The sequence below is a fragment of the Leptodactylus fuscus genome, chromosome 8 (genome assembly GCF_031893055.1).
Source record: "Leptodactylus fuscus isolate aLepFus1 chromosome 8, aLepFus1.hap2, whole genome shotgun sequence".
NCBI lineage: Eukaryota > Metazoa > Chordata > Amphibia > Anura > Leptodactylidae > Leptodactylus > Leptodactylus fuscus.
In genome coordinates this window covers 56215411-56231850 of record NC_134272.1, presented here as the reverse complement: position 1 = coordinate 56231850, position 16440 = coordinate 56215411, and the positions used below count along the sequence as shown (strand labels likewise).

Genomic DNA, 16440 nt, shown 5'->3' with positions numbered 1-16440 from the left:
ACGGCCTATACAACCTCAGTGTAACGTCTGGCTTCTGTTTGTTTTATGAGACAACCCGGTTACATTTCTACAGTAGAATTTTTAAATACTTTGGAGCAAATTTCCAAACTAAAAACGCACCTGGACTGTGGCACAATTTGTGCTAAGCATCTGGCACACTTTTACACCATGTGTGTGTGAAAAAAAATTTCGACAAATTTTGACAACTTTTTGTTGGAAACTAAACCAAATTAATAGTATAAAGATAGACTAGACCAGGGGTGCCCAATACGTCAATCGCGGGATGCAGCCAGGGATCCCCGGTGTCTGCTTGTTCACAGTGCAGGCTGAGAGTCGACTCTCAGCCTGCGCTGTGAACAAGCACTCGACACTTGCAGGCCGCTCTTAGGGATGGAGGGAGCCAGGGTGCTGCTTGTTCACAGCACAAGCTGAGAGTCATATACGGACACTGGCAGGCGTGGCTGCCGCAGCCCCAGCCTGCCAGTGTCCAGAGATAACTCTCCGCCTGCGCTGTGAACAAGCAGACACCGGGGATCCCTGGGCGGCCACAGAACGCCGCTGTCTCCTGCCCTCACGCTCCACCCGACCCACTCCAGCGACGCCTCCATCTTCAACAGCAATTGTGTCTTCTTCCAGCTGGGGTCATACGCCGCTTTTGCGCTCATGCGCAGTACGCTCCTGTAGTTCTCCGTAGAACTACAGGAGCGTACTGCGTACTGAGCGGAGTGTGACCCCAGCCGGAAGAAGACACGGTTGCTGTTGAAGATGGTTCTAAGGAACGGTGCTGTGGAGACCAAGTCTAAAGGTAACAGACTAATAGCCTTTCTAAAGGCTATTCCGTCGTCTAAAGCACAAAAAAAAAAAAAAAACCCACACACGATTTAGTGGCAGAATCCCTTTAAGTGCACCAACTTTCCCTAACCCTATAAACATAACGTGTATCATAGAATATCATCCAAAAGATATATGGGGGAAAAAAAATACATTATATGCACTATGAATGCTATATAATAATTGCTACCACATTCAAATAAGCAAATATGACAGTAAGACAAGTAGGATGGTAAATTACTTTCATAACCTGAAACCTAAAGACTGGAAGGCATCAAGCGTATAGCCCAGACATTGGGCTTCCGTAGCGGTAGAACTGGATATAAAACGTGCTGGAATATGTACCTTAAGTGATTGAAGTTCCAGTGAGTGACACTGCCGGCATCTTTGTATTAAGAGTACACATGCTGCAATATCTCAACGTCACCCACAGTTTCAAGTGCAAGCGTGATACTTACAAGTGGTTGGGAGATCCAGTTAATTTCTCTGTATTTACTGCCAATATAAACAGGCAGGCCATACAAGAGCCACACAATCGTCACCCCAAATAAATTCTCTATATTTATATAGCACCATCATATTTCACAGCGCTTTACAGACCTCACTGTCCCATCTACCTTCCCCATCAGTAGGTCTTTGGAGTATGGGAGGACATATAATCTCCTTGCAGACCTAGGACTCCAGTACTGCAACCATGCAGTGCTAACCACTGAGCCACCCTGGATTCTTTGCCATCTCTATGCAAGTATACTTGGCTAACAACAACATGGGGAACACATATACAATACCATATGGTGTCTTGTCTTTTAGGCTAAGGACCCCCGTTGCAATACAAAATTGGCAGATGCATGGATACTGTGCAGCTGCAAAAAAGGTGAGCCGACCATCACAGACAGCCAGTCAGACTCCTCACATAGAAAGAAGCCACTGTACATTTAATGCATTCATACATCACAGTCACATCAATGAATAAATCTGCCTACCTGAACTTGCATGTAAAGATGAGCTTCTTGGCGCTCTTTTCTTTTCTGAGCCTCTATACGCTTCTCTTCCTGTAGCCGCTCCACAAGCTGTTGAGGGATATCATGATCGGTGACCGCTTGTAGAACTTCATCTAAAAGAGACAAAAGCCTTTTCAGTTCCAATGCAACGAACACAGAAGCACAAACCATTTCGTGGTTTCTACTTTACTCCTCATGCTGGAGCCTGTGTCAAGGAGCTCCAGCTTGTATAGTTAAAGAGGACCTTTCATCAGATCGGGCACATGCAGTTCTATATACTGCTGGAAAGCTGACAGTGCGCTGAATTCAGCGCACTATCGGCTTTCCCGATCTATGCTCCGGGTAAAGTGCTATCGGTCCCAGTACCGTAGCGCTTTAGTGTCAGAAGGACGTTTCTGACACTTAGCCAGGAACGTCCTACTGCCCAGCAGCGCCTATCGCGCTGTACAGTGTGAGCGGGAAGGAACGCCCCCTCCCTCTGCTCACAGTGCTCGTCCATAGACGAGTATTATCAGGAGAGGGAGGGGGCGTTCCTCCCCGCTCACACTATACAGCGCGATAGGCGCTGCTGGGCAGTAGGACGTTCCTGGCTAAGTGTCAGAAACGCCCTTCTGACTGTAAAGCGCTACGGTACCGGGACCGATAGCGCTTTACACCAGGCACAGATCGGGAAAGCCCACAGTGCGCTGAATTCAGTGCACTGTCAGCTTTCCAGCAGTATATAGAACTGCCTGTGCCCGATCTGATGAAAGGTCCTCTTTAAACGTTTCTTATACATACGACGAGACAGTAACACTTACTCAGCTTGGATTCCCTTATGTACACCAACATGTAAGCATTTGTACAGTGCCGTACAGACAAGTCATCATCATGACCGCCGTAATTATGCTCAATAGCCTCCTCCTTTGTACATCTCGACACTACGTCATCATCAAACTTACACCACTGCAACAGACAAAAAAAACAAACCCACATCAATATAGAAATCATCAAAAAGGAAAGAAAGGGCACAGTTATACTCAACCGGATTATGACATGGCACAGCAATCCTTAGTGCAAGAAGGGCCAAATAACACATTTATATATCCAAGGTAAACGGCCACCATTAAGTAAAGCTAATGGTTCACGTCTGCGGCCTTGAAAGCATAAAGCTATAGAGACCCTGAGATCTGGGATATTAAGCTTATAGGTTTGGAGCAGAGTAGATTTCTGAGGAAAACCCGACAGGACTCCTAGAAGAGACAGAGTGGATGATTTCTCCCCCCCCCCCCCCCCCCCAATAATAGGCAAATGTTAGGGTGTACACATGGATAAAGGGAGAGCCTTCAATAAGGGTGTGGGTGAGGTAAGCAGGACTCTCAATGTCTTTCATAGGAGTCCTGTCAGTATTTACTCAGAAATCCTATAATATAAACCTATGGGTCACATCTTCTCTCCCTCATACACTCATATACTGTTCTCAAAACAAATCTCGTCAGGCCATTTCTCCTGACTTAAAGAGTCTGTTACCAGGGTGAAGAACGTTAACCCACCACCAGTGTTCAATAAGTCACACTCCCTCAAATTCAACACTATTTCCCCAGGAAAAGGCACGCCTTTGGCGGAGATATTCATTTATTTCACAACACACAAGTTAGGAGTCCGGTGGACAGAGGATGTAATACAGCAGCAAGATATAGCATTGCTCCCTGCCTGGTCACTCAAAGGAGGAAGGGGATGTATTTGATGAATGTGGGCCACAGAAGTTTTGAGCAACGGCATTGCCCTCAGTGCTCCAAACTGCTCATTTACATATTGTAAAATAAATGAATATCTCAGCAACTAAGGCATGACTTGTGATTGTGAAAAAAGCTTTAAATTCAGGATGGCATAACCTACATAACGGGGTTGCTAATATTTCATATGTTCACCCAAATAACCGTACTTACAAGGGAAAAACAAAAGTGTCATGTGTGATAATAAAAATATAATATAAAATATATATATATATATATATATATATATATATATATATATATATATATATATATATATATATATATATCTCAAGTTGTTCATAGTTTGAAACACCAGTTTGTGAAAATTATTTTCCCGTACAACATTGTTAATCTTTACATCTATGAATAGTTTAGTCAATGTGAATGACTCCTGTATAGCAATTCACTTACTTTGCCTTCTCCTTTAGGGTTTAAATAAACAACGTAATGTCCTCCATGGTTGTCTCCACTGTGCACTAGCACAGCATGCAGTATGTAGTTTGCAGGGTCTTTGACATCAGGCTTTTGCAGGAATTCATCCAGTGGTAATTGTTCTGGAAACTCAAACCTGAAAAGCAACAAGAGGTATAAGATGGCAGACCAACAACAACAGCGTGTCTTAGGCGCGACTCTTTCTTGGGGGCGCTGTATAGAATCTGCCTCAGTACAGCTCTGTCTATGCACACACAAGAGTTCTTTGTCATAAGAAAATCATAATTACAAGAAAAAGAAATTGTCCCTAGCCCAAGAAACCTCCATACTTGCAGTTTCTATTAAATACAGATGCAGAACCCCAAGAAACATATGGGACTACTCTTGATATTCAGTGAAGAGGCCACCACTCTCACCTGATCTACGTGGTCTCTTCAAGCAGCTGATCTGTGGGGGTCCTGGGTGTGGAACCCCTACTAATCAGATAGAGATTACTTATTCTAAGCAAGCTATCAATACTTAACTCTTGGACGTGCTCTGTAAGGACTGATTTATTTTTATTTTTTAATCCTCACATTTAAATAGTCATTGACTGTAGAGATGAGCGAGTAGTATTCGATCGAATACTACGGTATTCAAAATACTTGTACGCGATTGAGTACCACTCGCTATTCTAATGGAAAAGTTCGATGCCGAACCAGTATTGTTTGGCCAAATGCTATACAGTCGGCCAATCAACGCTGGTTCTTCTCCTACCTTTAGAAGTCTTCTCCGTGCAACTTCCCTGCGGCGTCTTCTGGCTCTTCATTCACTCGGCCAGGCATCGGGCCTGGGCAGAGCCGACTGCGCATGCCCGCTTGTAGTGCGGACACGTGCAGTCGGCTCTGCCCAGGCCCGATGCCTGGCAGAGTGAATTCAGAGCCGGAAGATGCCGCAGGGACGCTGCAAGGAGAAGACTTCTCGGAGGATCCAGCCCGACCCTCACTCGTGGACTTGGTAAGTATAATGTTATCGAACGTTGCCTACCCCTGAAACGAACATTTCCCCCCCCCCCATAGACTATAATAGGGTTCGATATTCGATTTGAGTAGTCGAATATTGAGGGGCTACTCGAAACGAATATCGAACATTTTACTGTTTGCTCATCTCTAATTGACTGCAGTATGTAAGATGTTGAAAGGCCAGAATCACAGTTTAAAGGACTGCATCACCAACTATTATTAAAATCATATGAAATATAAGTCACTTATTACCATACTAATCTGTTTTTTTATTTTCTGATTATACATTCTATTGATTCTATTTTCTGAACACTATTGGGATCAGTTCACACGGCGGAAAAGGAAGAGGAAATTCGTCTTAATTTCTGCCGCCAGCTTGTCCTCACGGCTAGCTGCGACGGGTGTCAATGCAGTGCATCAGCATTCCGTCGCAGCATCCCACTCCTGATTAGGAGGGAGGGGGAAGAAAAAACAAACAAAAACAATACCAAAAAAAAAAAAAAAAAAAAAAAAAACGCACTAGCAGAACACTGCTAGTGACTCCCATTGAAATGAGGCATTTTTTAGCCATATTTTGAGGCGGATTCTGCGTCAAAATCTGCCTGCAAAAATAGTCAGTGTGAACTGACCTTATGGGGGGGCTGCCAATATATTTGACCTCCTGCTCTGTCAACAGCATTTGCTGAGATAGGCTTTACAGCATAGTCGCTAATTCATTAAGATCTATCTATTTCTAAATCTGCCCTGTGCTAGGAGGGGAAATAGATAAGCTGTGACCTCATCTATCACTTGTACAGCATGTAATGATGGATGCTGTATAATTATCTATAGACGTTATGCTCTACTGTAATATTGTCTGATGTAAATGAGGTGACTGCTGCAAAGAAACCTGCTACAGAATTCGCAACTGTCAATCTATTAGAATTGGTGGTCAGAATCAAAATTTCAAGATTTAACACTGTAATAGAGAATTGAAAATATATATTAAAAAAAAAAAGAAAAAAAAAAAAAGTTTAAAAATAGTTCATTTTTGGTAAAACATTCCCTTTAAAGGGATCCTATCTTTCCAACACTTTTTCCTGAATAACACGTTGGAATAGCCTTAAGAAATTGCCGCTTACACAGTATTGTAAGTGTCCATTTTCTCTTGGCCTGTAGGCATGCGCAGTCTGCTCTGCCCAAGGCCTAGAAGTCCGAAACCTGCGCCGGAAAAATAGGACATTGCTGACGAAGATGGAGGCGGCGCTGGAAAGAGTTCTCTCACAGCACTGGGGACGCCCTCAGTGCTGTTTGAGCGCTGGGGCCCGCCCCCAGTGCTGCCAGAGAACTCATTTGCATAACAGACAAAAATCGGGATTCCTACGGAACAGCCGCGTGGAGAAGACAACGAAAGGTAGGAGAATAGCCTTTCTTAAGGCTATTCCAACGTGTTACTCAGGGGAAAAAAAAAAAAAAAAAGTGTTTGAAAGACAGGATCCCTTTAAAGTTGTCATTACATCCAACGACCTGCTATTCATGCTTAGTATTAAGAGGGAAGGGGTTCACTTATTACCTGTCGTTAATCTTGATGTTCTGGTCTGTCTGAGGATCATACATGAATCTCATTAGTTGAAGATGTAATACCGGTGGTAATGTTAAAAATTTTACACCTTTTTCTGCCTCCTACAAAACGAGGGGGGGGAAAAAATACAAATAATCAGAACATGGCTGCAAATTCATGAAGAGGTGTTGGAATAATCATATTGCAGAGCTGACATATAGGTATAGTAGCAGCTACCTTTTATTTTCTCTAAGTTACTTATCAAAGTGATGTCTTAAGGCCTCATCAGAAAGCCCAATTATGACAAAGTAGTGTTCCTAGGAAAGCTCAGTCCCAATAAACTGCTCACAACTGTGCTACAAATTATGCACAAAAAAACAACAGGAAAAAAATAAAAACAACCAACCACACAAGAAGGGATGTGCTGTCGATAATACTGCAGAATGAGATAAAACTTTCTATCACCAAGTGTACCACAGCAGTGCAAAGAAGCACCAGAGGATGCCTTTATCATTACTTGATGCTCTACGTGCCTGAACTGTGCAGTCCAACAGGACATTAGTGTACCGAAGGGGGGGAGAAAAGAAACCCCAAAACTGAAAAGAGTGCACAGAACAATCTCTAAGTGAATGCGTTTGCCAACAATTCTTAAGAGTAATATTTAGCACTGCCAAGCAAAGTAATGTCTAAAATACAGAAGGATCTAGCAGCCGCCCAAATGTCAGTTCTCAGCAGTTTATGGAATAATATAACCAGATGACAAACCTGGTTACATTATTCCATAAACTGCTGAGATCTGCCATAAAATAATTTTCCTGCATTAAAAGCTGCTGAAGGCGAGCAATCTGTCCCTGGAGACATGGACGTGTCACAGGCTGCCACTGCAAACAAGTAACATACAAGTCAAGAGTTAAAATCTTTAGTATTATAAAGGTGTTATCTGGGGAGTAACACATTTTACCCAGTGCTTTACCAGCACTGATTAACTGATTAACTTTTATTACTAACATACACCCTGGCCCCACAAAGTCCTAAAGTTACTGCTGCAGTGGCCAAACATTGGCTACTCTGCCTCCCTGGCTGACAAGCCAACTCTCAGTGGCTGCAGGAGTTCGTATACTTTAACTCTGCGAATAACTCCTTAAGGCTAAGGCCCCACGAGCTGTAATCGCAGCGCTAAAGCGCTGTGGAAAGAACCACTGCGTGAACGCATTACGGTTCTTTCCGCAGTGCTTTTAAGAGAAAGTTCAGAGTTTCCCTCTGTGGACTTTTTTTTTTTTAATGTAGATAGTGAGCCCCATATAGGGATCACAATGTCCTTTTTTTTTTTCTCTCTCATTTAAGTATGTCTTTGTAGAATGGGAGGAAATCCATGCAAACACAGGAAGAACATACAAACTCCTTGCAGATGTTGCTCCTGTGGGATTCGAACCCAGGACACAAGTGCTGCAAGGCTGCAGTGCTAACTACTGAGCCACCGTGTTGCCCCCTTTCTCTTAACATTATATCTACGGGAAAGCCGCCGGCTTTTCCGTAGATCTAATAGACATGCTGCGATTTGCAAAGCCGCAACGACTTTGCAAATCGCAGCGTGTCCGAGCTGCGATTTCTTCCGCAAAGTGGGGATGGGATTTGCATGAATCCCATTCACTTTGCCTGCACTGTACAACGCTGCAATTTTTCCCGCAGCGGAGACGTTTGCGTCCTGTGGGGCCCCGGCCTAAAACAACCCCCTACACTGCATACAATGTCAAGGGATTACAATAGCTCTGATCATGGCAACATTATAGGCACTTACCTGTAAGCCATGTTCCCCTGCGTCATACTTGTTGTCTCCATCTAGCTGCTCCACAGCAACATAGTCAATAAAAGACTCAAAGACTAGAGAAGGGGAAAAAAAAAAAAATCAAATCAATGCAAATTATACCGATGATCTAATAAATGGTTGTGGCATGAAGAAACACTGGCAGCATAACCTGTCTATACTAAGACAATTGACCAATATCAGTTTGGCACGGACATGCCTTTCCACATAAAGAAATAGGAACTTTAGATTTTAAGTTTCCCTTAAAGCCCAATCAAACACTGGGCATGGAGAGACGCAAATACACAGTAGGCAATACAGTTGTCAAAAAACAACCAGGACACAGAAGTATTATGCAAGAGACCCCTTAGAATTAGAATAGTAGCCATGTAAAATTTGGTTAGACCTGCCCCTGCCCCAGTCTGTAGTTTAAAGGGGTCGACAAGAAATTGGATAGCGGTTAGCGTGTGCCACCATATTGCAATTACTAATGGCTGCACTTCAAAAGAGGCTCGTGGTGCACATCTCCATAGCTATATCGTGATATAGATCCCCAGGCCGTGTTAAGGCTGGCCAACGCTTGGCACTAAGCCACAAGGCTTTCAAAATTCTGAAAACTGCAATGTAATGTCAATGGCAAAAACAAGCTGATACATCAGCCTGGAAGCTTCCCAACTATTTACAAGAAGTCATTCTCAAAGTCATCAGAAGACAGCGCCATGTTTACCCTCCAACAAGACTAGCTGGACAACCTTAGAAATCCTGTGAGCACACGGGCACTGTACTGGCAACATCAAGAATTAACATTGTAGGGCTGTAATAAAACTGGTCAGCACATTCACTCAGCTTAACAGAGAATGAACTAGGATTAATGCTTCAGCAAAAACAACATTAAAGCGATTCCTATAAAATGACATCACAAAACAGAAACCTGGGTAATAAAAAAAAAAAAAAAAAAAAAAAAAAAGGTGGATATTGCGGCCCCGATTTTCCTCGGTACTCACTGTTTTTCTTTCCTTTTATACTTAATTGAATGTCATAATAGTCTTCTATTCGCTCAGACCGGTAGTCCACATGCTTACACTGGATGTAGGACTGAAACAGAATGAAAGAACATCTTAAAACCTCAAAAAGTCACTGGGGCAGATTAATGAAAACTCCTCGTAAATGACAGGCGCCATCTGCTGGGCAGTGCAGTGGGGTGGAAGGAAACGTACGCCTGCTCAAAGCTGAAACACACCTCCCTCCACATTTATGCTAGTTTTCTGGTGTAGATGTTAAATGGCTGCTACACCCACTTTTCACTTAGTTAGCAAAGGGGGAGCAAAAGTAGAAAATTGGCACAAATTGTTAATTTATACAAAAAAAAACAAAAACTTTTACACCTTGTGCGCTAGAAAACTAGCATACCAGGCATAACAATGTCTGCTGTCCTTCACTCGGATACATACCACCATTTTCCCTCTGAATAACTTTGGGATAGTTCCTTCTACACATGTCCCTTTCATCTTGTTTTCCACGTTGTCCAGTAACTGCAAGATGGAAACGGGGGGGGGGGGGGGAGAACACACAAAAAAAAAAAATATAATTATAATATATATTACACAGATTGATCTGCCTCATTAGAAATATGAGGTTATGCACACGAACACTAGGTGAAGCACATACCCTGTGTATTGCAGATTAATTTCTTACTTGCATATATACTGTCATGCAATGGCCTATCAAACCTTTGTCCTAGGCTTAAAAGTATCAGGTAGAGCCTGGAGTGTACCTTTAAGTAGTGACTATTTGCAGATTCAAGGACATAGGTATTGATATTTATGCTTCAAATAGGATAAAAGACCAGTTTTTGGCTGAGACCACACATTGATGAAAGGCTCCTTTTTTTGCTGATTTTGCAGCTTTTCTTGACCCAGTGCCAAGACTGGCTTCAAAAGGAATGGGAAATATAAAAGGAAGCCCTTAAACATCCCCCAGTCTGGTAAATATGCTTGGCTCAGAGCCAAGAAAAACCATAGCAAATCTGCAACTAAAAATGCAGCTTTTCTGCAACGTGTGGTGTCGGGTTGAAGGGGTTATGCCGGGTCAAATAAAGCTTGCTAGTACCTTCCCAGCATTGGATAAGCTTTGCAATACATACGCAGGACTCCAGAGCCCAGATTGTTAGATTCGCACAGTACAGCAGGGAAGGCTGGAAGCAGCACTCAAGCACACAGACTCATATAGCCAACCCAGAGACATCAGAGAGCCAAAGGACCAGCACAAGGGGCATATCACTGGGACTGCCAGACCCCTGCTGTGCACGGAAAATCTAATCATTGAGGATCTGGCGGCTCTGCATATATAGGTAAGTAAGCTTACCCAGTGCACAGCTTTATTTTTCCCTGCATAACCCCTTTTAATACAAACGTTGCGGCAGCAAACACTGATGAGGTGGACAGTGACAACTTACCACTCTGCATAATTCTTGGACATCATGTTGCATGAAGCTATCTAAAGTCTCCCACCTAATAAACAAATGCATAATAAAATGAGATGCCTAAACATCTGCATATCTGTTAAAATCATTCAGGTCATGGTAAAAATTATCCACAGGTTCAGCATGGGGTGCAATGCTGCATGGAGTGGCGGTCATTACACTTGAGTATCAGACTGCAGGAGATAGTTGGCTGTGTGCGACTTTTCTTCAGTAGTCTCAGAGACTAATAGTGACAGAGTGTATACGAGACTCCCGCAGGAGCCCTGCACTCATTATAAGAGGGTGTCTCAGCAGTCAGTCAGTCTCAAAAGGTGGGGAGATTATAGTGTAAGAAAGCTTTGGGACAACTTTTGAATTTCTGGCAGAATGTGTCATTACTAATCTTTGTGATCTACTTTATTAACACATTTTGGATCCTTTCTGTGAAATCCTGCATTGTTTCACCCTTTCCCTTGGTTGTGTATTGAGAGCTGTTCCATACTCAATAACATTCAGTGAGGCAGGGCTTAGACTTTGAGTACAGGGCTGTGTAACGTAGAGGAGAAGGAGGGCGAGGGAGGGTCACTTCAAACAGTTATATCTCGGACACTATAATCTAGATCGTACTCTGTGAGCCAAGTACACAAGTACATGACAAGTCTCTTCACTCTCTAATGGTTTGATATAATGGACCGTCACTACATGTGTCAGGGACCACTGTTCAGGTTTTTAACCTAGAATAGATCTCTATGGTTTTCACCTTCTATGTGTAAACCAGAAAATGTTCATTCACAGACCTTTTTCTTTATAAAATGACTCTACTTACGGTAATTAACACTTTTGCTGGAATTTGGTTAAAAGATTATACCTGGCTTAATAAGTTTACCCCTATCCATTCATTTGAATGTGAGAACTGGAGATGGAAACAGAGTAACTCCAGCACTCACATTGAAATGAATCTATCCCAACCACTGCTCCATTCAGAACAGGGACAACACTCCTCTGTTCTTCTGATAAGGGTCTCACTAGTCAGGTCTCCCATCCACAGATCTGTATGTTATACCTTCTTAAGATGACAATAACCCTTTAAAGGGGTATTCCCATAACTTTTGTTCTGCAGCCTGCAGGTTGTGAGCTCTCTTCCTGGTTTTCTCGGCACATTGGTGGGCTGGGTTTCACTTGCTCTGCTATCTGCTATGTTTGCAGTCAGTAATGAGGGATTGGTTGTAAATGCATTACCACAGTATAAAGCTGATGTGAAAAAAGATGTAGCAGAGCTGGATTTGAATCAGCTTGCATTACATACAGAGGTAAAGGACTCCTTATCTCAGCCATTATCAGCCAAATTCAATTAAACCGGCTGATAAGTGGAAAAGCTGAAGATAGACAGCTCAGAAATCTCGGAGCATTCACCTCACCCCTCCCCTATCTGAGGAGCTCCGTTGCTTGTCAGACATACACAGCTCAGAGCTGCTCCCAGCACTCAGCCCCTCCCTCCCCCCCCCTGAGAGCAGGCAGCTACATCACTTGGGAATGGAGCAGATAAGCCCCATAGATGGCCATGGAAACGCAGTGTCAACAATGAAGTGAATAAATTAAGATAGCGGCCCAAAAAAAGCAGTTTTCATAAAGCAATGTATTTAGGAAAAGTCTTAAATCCACATAAACTAGCATTATAGATCAGATGCTTTTCATGGGACAAGCCCTTTAAAGGTTTCATAGATAGTACAATATTGAGAAAGGCACACAAATCCCTTTACAAACGGAAAACTTTGTGGCCCTATAGCACACCACTTCGTGATCGACTATCAAAAAATCATGTAGGAAATGTGGCATCCTTACAAAGCACATTACAGGACAGGTAAAGGCACATTAGTAAATTAGAATTGGTCTTCTGATAGAATCTGGAATTTCAAGAATCTAGAAGTTGCCTGACCAGGATAACATCAGATTAAATGAGGTTTGTTTACCAATCACAGACTGTGTGCTGCAGCGGATGACAGACTTTCCTCTGCACTTATGGTGTGGGGATGGCGTATACTATACAAAATGTATCAGATAGGTCACCTGCATTTAGATATTTTGCTCAGCCTAAAATGGTATATAAAAACATGTGAAGGTCTATCCAACATCTTACCCAAAGGATTTTGTTAACTTTTTAGTTCCTACGGGTTTGTCACTGTGTTGTAATTCATAGAACACCCTCTGTAAAGCTAGAGGAACACTTTTGGAGGAGTCGTCACCTTCCGTGGGCATCATGTACACAGCCTGGAAGAAAGAAAAAAAAAATTAAATAAATAATGTATTACCTATACAAAGAAAACCATTCAAAAGACTGATAGTTCACACTAGTATAACTGAATCCCTTTCTAAAACCTGGGAAGATTTTTTTCTTTATTACACACAGCACAGACAGAGCGAAAGAATATTGACTAGATTTGACTTTTTTTTTTTTTTTTTTTTAAATAGCTTTTCATCAGGTGATTTCTTGCAGATCTGCAGTGAATGGATAACTGGCACAGTTTTGAAAATATCCTTACAACAGTTTTGTTGAGTGAAGTATGTGTGTCTGGGGGGTTTAGGGTCCAAAAAAAAAATCACCACCACATACCTTTCGGAGTTGGTTTGTGAAAAACAAGGTCTGGAGCAAGCTGTTCATGTAACACGTTGCTCCCTGATTCTTTAGGCCAACGTAACCAGTGTGCTTCTTGGAATCCCACCTAGAGAAACGGAGGATACAACATTACATTCTAAGTGTTTAAAGACAGCGTATTAAATAGCCAAGCAACCCACCAACAGGAATATTTTCCCAGTACTATAGAAGTTCAATGTGACATAAGAAGGACACACTGCGACTTGTAAAGTTCTGAACCACTGTCTGAACATCAGCAGATCTCAAACTAGATTTGCGGTCACATGCGCCAACATCAGGTGAAACAGTAAGTGCAACCATTTGTGAGGGCCAGTCTTATCCATGTAATACTGTAAAACAATGGGAAGGATACCATCCCCACCCCATGCTACACCTATTCGTACTCTGCCAAAATCTTATTAAACGTTACAAACTGTAATGTGGATCAGTAACAAACGAAAAACTTTCATGAGTCAGAACGGTCTGTATATTACGGAGAGAATTACTCGGATAGTTTTCAATTAGATTGTTATGGCTCATTACACATCTTTGTAGGTTTCCATTAACACAACCCCCTCGGAAAAGCTAATAAAATCATGACAAATGAATGAAGACAAATGCCAAATATTATAGTAGAACTACAAAGAAAAGACATTAGCAATAAAGCAGCATGTGTCTTGGTTAGGGAGAACAATACTTACGCTACACCATGAGGAGCATCAGCTTGCACATAGACTTCAAAAGTCACTTTATCTTCTTCTATGAATCCTTTATCTGGATCTGTAACTTCCTGTAAAACAAACAGCAGAATAAACCAGAATGTCATTGTCAACGTATGCAAAAGAAAACCCGGGAAACCTTAAACGGTTTCATACATTATAGTTGTATTATAGATAGAGATGAGCGAGTACTATTCGAAACGGCCGTTTCGAATAGCACGCACCCATAGGAATGAATGGAAGCGGCCGGCACACAGACTTTGCCGGCGGCCGGCTGCTTAACCCCCTGCGTGCCAGCTGCGTCCATTCATTCCTATGGGTGCGTGCTATTCGAAACGGAAGTTTTGAATAGTACTCGCTCATCTCTAATTATAGTAAATTGTTGCTTTACACTGTTTTGTAACAAATGTATTTATAACCAAAGCAATGCATGGGTGAGAAGTAGCTATACCAACGGCAAGTGACACACAACCTAGTGGTTTAAGTACAGTAGCCGAAAAAAAATGATTGCAACATGAACATATTAGAAAAGCTCTTCTTAGACAGGTCTGGGGCAGGGTTGGCTTTAATCCCTACAGAGCTTGATTTCGCTTAGTCATTGTATTGAGCCATTGAACCAGCAGGGGGCTGGTCCAGACTAAGACTCTGTGCACAGTGTTCAAGCATTTGTTGCATATTGCACAGTATAGTCAATTTTGTAGAAAATAAATATAAATATATCAAGACACTCTCTTTGGCTCTGATCTGCTAGTCCTAGTAGCGAAGTAGTAGTAGAGAAGTTGAATGTATATACTGGAAGCTTTTCCATAAGTAGGATTAAGATGTAGTGTACACAGAGCCTTATGCTCTTAAATCCTTCCATACCTGGGAGATCTTCACATTGGCTGCACAACACCCAATAATTATAAAGATGGGAGGAGGACCAAAAGGTGCACTTATAATAGGCAAGACCATGTTGCATAGTGTTTTAGCAAATTTTATGAAATTGCCCCATTTTTAAAAAATTCTGCGTTTTTAAGGGAGTTTTTGAGACCGTGATCCCTCAAGTTACAACTGCCTTAAATTATGGTATTTTTAAACCTGTTCTAGACTCTTCTGGACCACCAACTTGAAACCAGGCTCAACATACAATACTGGGCAAAAGGCTCCCAAATGACTGGTAAAATCCCTGTATTAGTGAGGTGCATGCACAGACTGGCTGACTAGTAGCGCCTCTCTACATTACAGGGTAGTAATACATGTTCTATACTACTCTCTACCTGTGCCAGGATGAGCTGCTCCTTTGGTTATGTCTTCAGCGGCACAGTGTATACATTTCTCAGAATGCTGAAAAAGCTAGTCACCGTCATCATAGAGAGCAATTTACATCTTCGAGCCACTGTTTTACGTGTCAAGATTGCCTATATCTACATTGCTTACGCGATTGCGTTTCTATCACAATTTTTCATATTTTTGGTGACAATTTGGGGGCCTTAAGAAGCAATTACTAATTTTCCATAGTTATGCTCTCAGGTTACAATGGTTTTGAATACTGTAAGTTGAGGAAACACTTGTAGTGATGTCCTATCTTTAGGCTGGATCATCACTATCAGATCGCTGTGGTCTGACACCCAGAGACTCCACAGATCAGCTGTATGAAATGGCCGCAGCGTTCAAGCACAATGCCGTACATTGCATAGGGACTGCGCTTAGTATTGCAGCACAGCCCCCTATACTTGAACAGGAGTAAATAGCAGACAAGGCCACATGATGAATGAACAAGTCACTCGCCCATAAAGCAGGAGAAGCACTCACCAGACGCAGCCGATCTCTGGGGAACCCCCATATTAGCGCCCCCCCCACACACACACACTGATCAGATATTGATGAACTTTTCAAGGAGAGGTCATCATTATTTAACTCCTGGACAACCCCTTTAATCAAATGGCATAAGTCACAAAGGATGGTACTTACACTCCATGCCATGAAATTGGAAAATCCCCAATCATTCTCCTTGTGAAAAAACAAATGACTAATACGTCTGCTAAAAGATTTCTCGTCGTCCTTGTAATTGATTATCTTTAGCACTGCCTGTGCATGGCAAGACCACGACCTGCAAGGGAGAAAATGAAAAAATGAAAAGGATCTAGAAACACAATATAAAGGAAATACAGCTAGCCCTGCCTGTTAGTTTACGGCCTAGGATACACAGATTTTTGGAGCGTAGTTGATAGATTTCAGCCAACTGAGTGTCTGCTCCAGTTCACAAGATTGTGCACAACT

The 16440-nt window shown here is 42.3% G+C and overlaps 1 protein-coding gene across 2 annotated transcripts in view; it reads right to left on the bottom strand.

Annotated features, from left to right (window-relative positions):
* The window catches only part of USP7 (ubiquitin specific peptidase 7), a 52885-nt gene that overhangs the window by 14359 nt on the left and 22086 nt on the right, over positions 1–16440 (bottom strand). For both annotated transcript variants that reach the window (XM_075285946.1, XM_075285947.1), the window contains exons 4-15: positions 16132–16270; positions 14161–14249; positions 13439–13547; positions 12965–13095; positions 10822–10876; positions 9818–9898; positions 9371–9461; positions 8361–8443; positions 6575–6684; positions 4001–4157; positions 2633–2777; positions 1815–1945 (exon numbers count right to left, since the gene is read on the bottom strand). In XM_075285946.1, the coding sequence (XP_075142047.1) occupies positions 1815–1945; positions 2633–2777; positions 4001–4157; positions 6575–6684; positions 8361–8443; positions 9371–9461; positions 9818–9898; positions 10822–10876; positions 12965–13095; positions 13439–13547; positions 14161–14249; positions 16132–16270 (1321 nt within the window). The remainder of the gene's footprint in view (positions 1–1814; positions 1946–2632; positions 2778–4000; positions 4158–6574; positions 6685–8360; positions 8444–9370; positions 9462–9817; positions 9899–10821; positions 10877–12964; positions 13096–13438; positions 13548–14160; positions 14250–16131; positions 16271–16440) is intronic.